General features: G+C 28.8%; 1 protein-coding gene across 4 annotated transcripts in view; it reads right to left on the bottom strand.

Annotated features, from left to right (window-relative positions):
* Window positions 1-4,360: 4,360 nt before the first annotated feature.
* Window positions 4,361-11,042, bottom strand: part of LOC100210367 (high affinity cAMP-specific and IBMX-insensitive 3',5'-cyclic phosphodiesterase 8B) — a 75,621-nt gene continuing 68,939 nt past the window's right edge. For all 4 annotated transcript variants that reach the window (XM_065816265.1, XM_065816264.1, XM_065816267.1 and 1 more), the window contains 3 exons: window positions 10,523-10,571; window positions 4,953-5,029; window positions 4,361-4,810 (listed from right to left, as the gene is read on the bottom strand). In XM_065816265.1, coding sequence (XP_065672337.1) covers window positions 4,772-4,810; window positions 4,953-5,029; window positions 10,523-10,571 — 165 coding nt within the window. In that variant the 3' untranslated portion in view covers window positions 4,361-4,771. The remainder of the gene's footprint in view (window positions 4,811-4,952; window positions 5,030-10,522; window positions 10,572-11,042) is intronic.

Below are 11,042 nucleotides of genomic sequence, written 5' to 3' on the forward strand. Positions count from 1 at the left end.
ATTAAAGTTTTGAACGTTTCAAACTTTTAAACGTTTAAAAGTAGAGTCAATACTTATTATTGTTTTAAAGATTGTGAATTTTTGTTGTTTTAAATATTAAACTACTAATTTATTCAATTGTTTTTAAAAAAAAAAAAGAATTTTTTTTAAACGGTCAAAACTTTTGCAATCGTATAAGACGAACCTTCCGGTAGAAGCTTACTTTGACGCCGGGCGGCATTACCTGCTCTAGAATAAACAATATTCATTTTTTTTGTTTTATGATGAATGAAAATTAACTGAAGCAAAATAATGCGCATATTAACAGTACTATTAAAAAACTACTGTTAGCCGAATCTCAAGTAGGTTGCAGTTTTTTTAAGCAATCCTTGTAATGATTTTGTTACTTAAATGGGCATTACTTTTGAAGAACCATTTTTTTAAATGAAGTTTTCACATTTTAATACTAATTTAAAGCTCTTTCCAACGGTATATAATAAATAAATGCCTAAACAATTTGAAAATTTTACACGCATACCTACATGGTTGTAATTATGTATAACCACTTTGGCACTTATTTCTTCATTAAGGTGGTCTTATACCATTAAAAATAGAAAATTTTAATTTATTTTATTTTTTTACATAATTTTGTGCAAAATTTATGCTAGTTTAAGATTTTTTAACAACTTTAACTAAATTCAGAGCACAAGTGTATGTTGGTGTAAGTGTGAATTGGTGTATTTTTGTGCTGAAATTGTTTTCCGTAGTTACGCCCCTAGCAACGGCATTTTCAAAATCAAAAATGTTTTCTCTGATCTTTTTTACCCACTTCTAAAATGAATGTTTGAAAATGTTACCACTGCATTTTTAAAGTATAGTTTGCCAATTTTCAAACTCATTTTTTGGCTATACTTTGCAAGAACAAAACTATATTAACCTCGTGCTTCATTTAGTTTGTTTGAATTAAGTAAATTGGTACTACAGTTAAAATTTTGTTATGGGTTGAAGAAAGTCAGATCAAACCTTTAAAAAGAGAATTTCATGGAAATCGATTTGTAGTTGCTCCACCAGAAACAATAAAAAATCCAACTCCTTCAGAAATCATTATAAATGAATTTCCATGTTTAGCAAGTGGTTTAAAATTGAAAAATAATAACGTGAAGGAAGTAAATTTGAATATATCTTATTTGACAAAATATTAAAGTCTATGAGACTTTAATATTTTGGCAGAAACAATATGTTTATACTCAGTTTGCCCAGAATGTAATCGAATGGGTTTATGTACTCAAAATTTAACAACAGAAAAGAAAGGATGGGCAAATAAACTGAGACTTTCCTGTACTTTTTGTCAATGGAGTAAAAATATTTTTACCTCTAAAGAAATTATTTTACCAAATAAAAGTGGTCAAAAGTGTTTTGATTTTAATACTAGATGTGTTATGGTATTTCGAGAAATTGGCAAAGGTGCATCAATTGCATCATGCATCAATTCAGACCTTTTCGCATATACTAAGTTTAATAGATCCTATAAATCTCAACGCTTATAACGAAATTAACAACAAAATGTTAGATTCATACATGACTGCTGCTAATGAAATTATAATCAATGCAGTTAGAGAATGCAAAACCAATGTAGATGAAGTTGTTGAATGTACTGTATCTCTAGGTGGTTCATGGCAAAAAAGAGGTCATGAATCTCTTAATGGTGTTGTTACAGCAATATCTCGAACTAACAATGAGTTTATTATGAGTTATTATTAACAATGAGTTTACTACTTTTAAAAAAGTGTCAAGCTTGTCTGTCATAGCATAATAAAAAAGGCACAAATGAATACCAAATGAATACCAAATGAATACCAAATGAATACCAAATATGAAACAGCAGCCATAACTGTTCAATAAACCACAAGGGCTCAGCAGGCTCAATGGAGACACAAGGAGCTATAGCAATTTTTCATCGATCAATTTAACAAAACGGTTTGCGCTATAAAAATTATGTTAGAGATGGTGACAGCAGCTCATTTCTTAAAGTTGTAGAGAGTAAGCCATATAGTGAAGATTTTATTAATAATAAACTTGAATGTGTTGGTCACATACAAAAAAGACTTGGGAATAGATTAGTTCACTACGACAGAGTATGAAAGAACAAACTTTAGTGGGTGGGAAAAAACTTTATTGGAAAAGGGCGCTTAACTATTAACTTCGGCTATTAACTTACTTGCAAAACTACATTGGCATGTCCATCAGACAAAACTCTGAAGTTTATAGCATGAAAAAAGCCATTATTGCAGTTTTGCTTCATTGTAGTGAATCGGACACTAAAGCTCAAAGACATCTATATTGTCCAAGAACCAATGATAGTTGGTGCAAATAATACAAACTAAATAAAGCAAAAAGGTTAAATTATAAATCTAAATTGTCACTGTCTGCTGCTATTAGAGATGTTTTAAAACCAATTTTTATGGAGCTAAGTACTGATAGTATATTGATTAAATGTTTGCATGGAACGACCTAGAATGTCAATGAATCACTTAATGCAATGATTTGGTCTCGATGCCCTAAAAGTCAATATTGCAGTCAAAAATAATTAAAATTGGTGTTTGTTCAGCAATTATTTATTTTAATGATGGTTTTAATGGGCTTCATAATGTATTTAAATTTTTTAACATTACTCCTGGAGCTTTATTTTGCATAAATGATCCAAAATAAGATATATGTAGAATGAAAAAAGCTAAAAAGAAGTCAAACAACAACAAGTAGTTCCTATAAAAAGCAAAGAAAAGTATTAAGAGCTAGAAGAAAGGGTTTTATTGATGAACAGACAAACACAAATGACTGTGAGTCTTATATGACTGGAGCATATTGTTTTTTTTGTGTGATGTCATTTTGATGCTTGTTATTTTCTATTTATTTTCATTTTTCTCAGTTTTTGATTTTTGCCTATTTTTAGCCACCGTTTCCAAAATAAAATTTCCTGGGTTTAAAAGATTGACCTAAAAATTTCCCAAGTTATTCGTTTAAGTTTGATCTACAACCTGAACTAAAATGAAAATTTTTTACTTTATATTTTTAGAAATTTTGGTCTTAGAGCTAACATAACTATAGTCACTTTTTGGTATAGTCTTTTATCTGTAAAATATTAACTACTCAATAAATTTTATTGATTTTAGTTCAAATTGTTCTTCATAGTAATACAAAACTTTTTGTAAAATTTTATTCAATAAGTAAATATAGTTCAAAAAATATTAAGGAAACAGTAATTGGGGTATTTTGGGTCCCAACATGGTTTATGAAACTCGTAAAAAAATTTTTTAGTTTTTTTTCTTTTCTTACATCTGTGCATTCTATTATATGCAGTAAAAAGTGTTTTAAGGTTGAACTTCAGAGACACAAGTTTAATGGTATAGGACCAACTTAATATGTTCAGGTAATGTTATTCAAAATTTTAGGGTTTTTACACGGGTGTAAAAAAAGTGGGTATTAAAAATTATGTCGTTTAATCAACCTAGACGTTTCAGGAAGGATACAAAAACAAACAAATTCATATCTCATAAAAATAAATACTAAAAGATTTTCAGAGAATCAGAAAAGAGTTTAAAATATACAATAGGGTAGCCGATTTCTTAAATTTGGCACCAAATTCAATTTACACTCATTACATATATGATAATACAGGTATATACATAACAAACATATATGCAGCTATATAAATCATTACACACACACATACACATAACAAAAGATCTACGTAAAGATTTCAACTTAATAAAAATATTTTCTTATATTCTATATATCGTCGCAATCATATCAAAGTTGCCATATTTTTGGGAGAGAATTATGTTAGAATTATGAGATAGATTCAAATCAAAAATCAATATAAAAATTAGTTTCTTTATATTGTTTTTGTATATGTAATTAGGTTAAGTTTTATTTTTAAATTTATATATTAAATTTATATATTAAAACATAAAATAACGACTTTGATAAAAATATGGCCGCAACGATACAGATTTATAAATATTGTAACATTCTTGTACCTAGATTTTAAGAATTTATCAACATGCTAATGTATGTGTGTTTGTAAATATATAAATATGTATGTGTGTATATATATACATTCACACATAAGAAGTAAAAAAATAACTTTTTTAGTAATAAAAAGAAATTGAAATCCTATAAAGTTGTAACAAAATATTTCAAGAAATCTCTCACATTCAAACTCAGAACGATACTAAAGAAATTTTCTTTTGAATAAACAATAAAGCAATTTAAATATATTTATTTTTAGCCATGAATGCAAATTTGTGTTCACATTATAGAAAACGAATGCTCTGAAAGAATTCTCGAAATACCATGTAGTAAAAATCAAAAATATAACCAGTTTTCGCCAAATTCAATAGATAGTATACATTAAATATTACCATGGAAACGCCAACACAAAAATACTCAAATTTTCAATAAAAATAATATACAGAAAACAAATTAAAAAATACGTATCCACTGTTAGTCCATAAATAATTTTCTCTTTAAAACAATTTCATAAAATAATGGATAGCTTGATGTACACTGTACAATTAATTTCGTGGTTACAAAACCTTTAACCTTTAAGATCCGCAAGTTTTGTCCTTTTCATTTTTACGAATTAAGAACCAATGCATGATTGAGCGATTACTTTGTTCATTTAAAACTTCGCTATTTATTGGATAAAAGGCATTGACCAATTTAGTCTCTGATAAATAATCAGCAATGTCAGCCTGAGTTTCAGATGGCATTCGCATAAAAAATTCATTGGTCAAGGAGAATTTTTGCTCGCATTTTCTTTTTCCAACTCCTATTTAAAACAGCATTTCAGTTATTTAAATTAATTAATTAAACGGTTATTTCGTTTTTATTTCAGTTAGAAACTTAAAAGTTGAAAAAGTGGAAATAAAAATATTAGGAAATACATTTTTTTGTAAAAAAGTAAAACTTACAAGTCTTTCAGCTTCATCGTGCCAGTACGAAAGGTTTTGTCGAAGAAACTCCATTGCGTCACTAACTTGAGCAAATTCTATGATAACAAAAAAAAATTAAACAACCTCTGCTAAGTTCAAAGTTTTTAAAGGTGTTTTAATATGTTCAAGAGTGCTCAAAATAACTAATTACTTAGACAATTGCTATTACATACTTAATGAGAAATTTAAACATTGTGCAAGCAAAGAGTAAAAAGCACAAGTTTTATTTGTAAATTATTAATTAAAAGTTGCCTAAATTTTGACATAAATTTGAAAATTATATATAAGCCTAATTACCATGAAAATCTGCCTCCAATGGGCGGTTTTATGGTAATTATGCGCTTATTTTTTATGTGCATTATTATGGGAACTAATCACATTAAAAAAAAACCTTTGTCTTAAAAATCTTTGTTTTGAAAACGCATTTCAACCAGTGTTTCATAGAGGGTATTAAATTGTTAAAATTTAAAAGTCAGTTGAATAAAAATAAATCAAAGTTTTTTGATTTATTTTTTTTGCACTATAAAGTAATGCCAAAACTCCTAGAAAAAGGCTTTAGTTATAAAATAAATACTTGCATAAACTTAGCTTTTGAACAAATACAAAATAATACCAAATGACGCCAAAAAATTGAGAAGAACAAAAAGTGTGTACTTTTTGCGTCTCCTTAAAAGCAGACGTTATTTAACTAGCTTCATGATTTAAAAAGTTTAAAATTTTTTGAAGCAACAAATCAAAATTAATGATCCAAAAGTCCCAACCAGCATTTGTGATTGTTGCCGTTTTTAAACCTTAGAAAGCTTTCAACTTAGCTAAAGCTTTTTGACTTCTCAACTGTCCAAGTTTGTATTATTATAAAAGATTCCGTTTGTGATTGTACAATTCTCCGCATCCAGTCTTTCATCAAGTCATTATCAATTTAATTTTATCTAGTAATATCAATATTACATACAATAAGAGCAATCTATATACAACCAAAGAAATTTTGATTTAAAAACGCTACAATAATGCAAACATTATTTAGTATATATTAATTAATACTTATATGTATTTAATTCTTTATTATATATATATTTACCAGGTCGGGTTCAGGATCATCACGATCACTGCTACTGGTATCATGTAAACCAGTGCTACCTGCCCAATGCCTGCTATCTTGTAGGATTTGATTTTTTTAGGCAAAGGCTAGGAGAAATAAACTTCAACTTAAAAATTCCCTGCCTTGGGACAAAAAAATACTTATCATGGACAGATCTGTCAACTGCACCCAGCTACTGCCTTGTAGAAGGTCTCCTAGACAAAGATTTTAGGAGTAAGCAGAATAATTTTGTTGACCAGCCTCTTATCACTTTTTTATTTATTAGGCCGGTGTAGATACTGTGTTACATTGTTTCCTGCATAGGATGATGAATGATGGATCTTCTTGACTCTACTCATAGAATTTTGCTTCTGCCTCTTTAATAGTGGCTATGCAACTCTTCCTGTTATCCCCTAATGAGGGTACAGCACTAAAAATCAGTTAAATGGTTCTGAGGCTGGCTGATAGTAAGGTTTCCTGAGCTTTGTGGTAGCTTTCAGAGAGGCTGATACCATCAACAGCTTTAAAATATCAGAGTATTAAAAGTGCCATGTTGCGCATGGACGGTGTCCCTGTTAAGGTTTTTAAATTAATAAACGCTTATCTAACATTGCAAGAAATCAATGTAAAAAAGGGTTGTCTGATGCTAAGCTCCATTATTCCCAGTTAACAAAACTTTGTACCTTATATCAGAAATTAGGCTCTAGAGACTTTTGGAAAATCTTTAACAGTATTATTAACAAAAATAGGTCTAATAACCTTTCATTCATTAGACTGATCTTATTACCTCTCCCAAGGATAAGGCAGAACTATTTGCAAAGAACTTTTCTTCTAATTTGACTCTTGAGCCTTATGGTCATACTTCCATAAGATTCAAGAGTCAAATTAGAAAAGCTCTTTCCATTTCATTGTTAGACATTTAAACCGCTCCTTATGGTCATACTTCCATAAGATTCAAGAGTCAAATTAGAAAAGTTCTTTCCATTCCATTGTTAGACATTTAAACCGCTCCAGCTTCCACTGCTAAAGCCATATCTCAATTAAACTTTTCTATGGTTTGTGGTCCTGACAACATTTCAGTCATAGTCTTAAGAAAGTGTTCTCCAGAACTCTTTTCAATTCTCTCTAAACTATTTAATAAGTGCTTGACTGAATCTTGTTTTCCTGCTTGGCATCTGAGGTTCTAATTTTTAAAACTCTAGAGAACATTCTGACCCCACCCATTATCATCTGATCAGCCTCATTTCTATTATTAGCAAAGTCTTTGAGTCTTTGATCCACAAATTCTAACATCCTATCTTGAATCAAATAACTTTATCAGACTATCTATATGGTTTTCAATCTTCTCGCTCTACCGCTGACGAGCTAACTGCTGTGACTGAAAGGTTTTATTGTACATTAGATAGAGGTGGCAAGGCTATTGCTCTTGACATATCTAAAGCTTTCGACAAAGTTTGAGATGCTGGTCTTCTCCATAATCTTGCTTTATATGGGTGTATCTGGGAAAGTTTTGAAGATTATTAAATTATTTCTTTCAAACCCCCTTATCAAAGTTTTCTTCGAAAGCAAACACTCTTCTTCATTTCCAGTAACTTCTGAGATACTGCAAGGTTTTATCCTTGATCCTGTTTTGTTTCTTATCTTCATTAATGATCACCCTGACAATCTTACATTTAAAGTAACTCTATCTGCTGATTCAATTTTATTCTTCTGTCTTGACATAAAGTCTTCTCTTTTCCATGGCTTAGTTAGAACAGACAGCTGATCTTAAATCAAACTTCACTTCTGAAACAGATTGGGGCTAGTAGTGGCATGTAAACTTTAACTCCAACAAAACTCAATTATTTACTGCAAAAAACTAACAAAATACTGTCGACACTGCTATATTGATAAATGGTTACCCTCTTATTGAGTCCTCTTCATTACATGTTCTTGGATTATTATTTACTACTGACCTATCATGGAAATTATATATACAATCAATTGCTATGTTAGCACCTGCTAAGGTTGCTTATCCTTATCATAATCGCCATTTTATTACTCCTAATACCATTCTTTACCTCAACAAATCTCTTATTCGTCCCTTAATGCAATACTGTTGCCATATTTGGGCTGGTTTTTCTAATGATGGTCCAAAAACGCATTCTTAACGTAGTTGGACCTCGTTATCAGCCAAACTTGAGCCGCTCTTCCATTATCGTGAAGTTGAGTCTTTTTTTCTTTTTTACAAATACTAAAATGGTCACTGCTAAAAGGAGCTATCATCTTTAGTACCATCAACCAGCAAAGTCTTCTTTTACTGTGTCTGTCCGTGCATGCTCTAAAAACTTTTATTCGCCTAGTTTTTTTCCCCGCACTTTATCCCTTTGGAACTCTCTCTCAACTACATGCTTTCCTGACTCATACAACCTACAACTTTTCCAGTCTTCTTTCAACCTTTTCCTTGGTCTTTAACTCTATTCTTTGTTTTCTAGTAACTCCCAACTTAATAGTGTTTATTTGCAGCCATGTTGGGAGTGAATTAAAAAAAAAAACTACGCTTATTTGAGATTTAATTTAAATTTATCAATATATTAATAATTCAAAACTCAATATAATAATAATGACAACAATATTTACAAAAATAATATTACTATTAATGGCTGTCAGTAGTAAGCGACTAAGGCCAGGGCTAGGTTTGATAACACATAGCCGTGACCGGACCAGGTTTATGATCAAGGCTGCATTAATATTGATAGATCCTATAAAAATGTTACTTTTAATTAAAATTTATAACATGAATTTTATTTAAAAACAATATTTTATAGGATCTACTGATTTTAATGCAGCCTCGGCCGGGTTTTTGACCGGGGCTGCATTAATATTGATAGATCCTAAAAAAGTATTGTTTTTAATTATAACTCATAACATAATTTTTGATTAAAATAACATTTTTATAGGATCTATAAATATTAATGCAGCCCTGGTCATAAACCCGGCCCCGGTTACGGCTATGTGTTATCAAACCTGGCCCCGACCATAGCCCTGGTCACTTACTAGCTGTCAGGTTTGGAAGTTATGTGACAATAACTTTTTTTAAACCCCCTATTTTTAATTATATTTTGACTCTATTTTTTTCTTTTTGCTTAATAAAAACTTTAAATCAAACAAATGAATATAGAATTTAATTTATGGAATAAGTAATCAACTGAAAGTTAACGTAAAAATATATTAAATTATTTTTTGTTAAAAACTCTTTTAAGATAACAAGAGACCAATGCAGGATTTCAAACAAACCTCTAGGATAGCACACCCATGCTTTAATGATAGTCATGCTGATAAAATTAAACAGCTTAGAGTTTTCAGAGTGTGAAAGGTAACTTGTTAAATACATTTCAGCAGTGTTTTTTGACAAGACTATATTGTGTTTTTGGATCACCTTAACCAGAAAAAAAAATGCATTGCAGAATTTCACAGCAAAAAACTTGAAAAATATATCAAATTATTTTATAAAAGGTTTTTCTAATGATTAGGAAAATGTCTAAAAAATAAAATTAAAAATTATACTTAACCATAATATTCTTCACAGCTTTTTTTTTTATATTCTTATTTAGTGAGATTATATGCCTAGTTTAAATTGGATTTTTTTACAACAAGCTTTTATTAAACAACATCTAACAATAATTATGCATTGGTTGAAATAATTATGCATCTGTTGAAAGTTAAAAATTGATTGAATATAAGTTTTACAACAATAGATTTATATATTTCATTATATTGACATGGCTTTATGCAAAACTTGAAATCAGATTTTCTCCAATGGGCAGTTTAACAATATTTTTGGATTTATTTTTGTTATAGTGACTAGCAATTCTAGTCACTGGGATAAATTCCAAATTGCTACAGTACTATAATTAGTAGTATTATTCCACCACCGAATTCCTTGGGGTCATGAAATTAAGGTCTTCTTTTAACAGTAGCAACTTTGATTTATAATTTACTTTTTTAAAACTCAGTTCTCTTCCTTGAAAAAAAAAAAAACATCTTTAAGCTTGAACAGACAAATTTTGAGCAGGCTGTGCTACTTTTAAAAATTGCATATAAATACTCCTATAAACCTATATAAGTTATACATAACTTATACTTACAATAAGCCTAATTATAGAAAGATATAAAGCCAATATAAACATATATAAACCTCTATATAGGTAATATAAACCTATAATATATCAAGGTATACTACTTTTACATACCTTTACATATTCACTTCTTTATATTATTATAAAATAAAATTTTTTAAATTACATATTGAAATTTTGAAGAATCAAAATGATTCAAGATTCAAACATTTATTGAATTCCCATATAAAAAATACAAACCCTATGTTAATAAAAAGATTATCAACTTTAAGATTTATTTGATATTGTCAGTTCAAAAAATTTAAATGTAATTTACTAAAATTAAAAATGGAGATGTTAAATAATAAACTTACTGTCCCAAGCTACATACAGATTCATAACAAAGTAGTCAATAAAGAAAACCTATAATAAAATTACGCAAAAAAGTAAAGATAATATATATATATATATTAGGATTATGACTTTTTTTCAACCCCATGCTCCTGTACTGTAGTTTAATGAATTTTTACCTAAAAGCACGAAATTATTATTTGCATATCTTTTGAAAAAACTATTATTTGCATATCTTTTGAAAAAAGTTCACCTTGCCATTGAAAAATCGATTTTTAACTACGCAAACTGATTTTTATTGTCGTCATCATTAAAATTTATTTAAATTCAGTTTAATATTTTAATAAGTATATATTTTTTTTAAATAAAAAATCTTTGAGAGTTTTTAAGATGCATATACATTGACTGAAAAATATATACTCATTAAAATATTTAACTGAACTTAAATAAATTTCAATGATGATGACAATAAAAATCAGTTTGCGTAGTTAAAAATCAACTTTTTATTGGCAGGATGAACTTTTTTCAAAAGATATGCAAATA

The sequence above is a fragment of the Hydra vulgaris genome, chromosome 13 (assembly GCF_038396675.1).
Source record: "Hydra vulgaris chromosome 13, alternate assembly HydraT2T_AEP".
Classification (NCBI taxonomy): Eukaryota; Metazoa; Cnidaria; class Hydrozoa; order Anthoathecata; family Hydridae; genus Hydra; species Hydra vulgaris.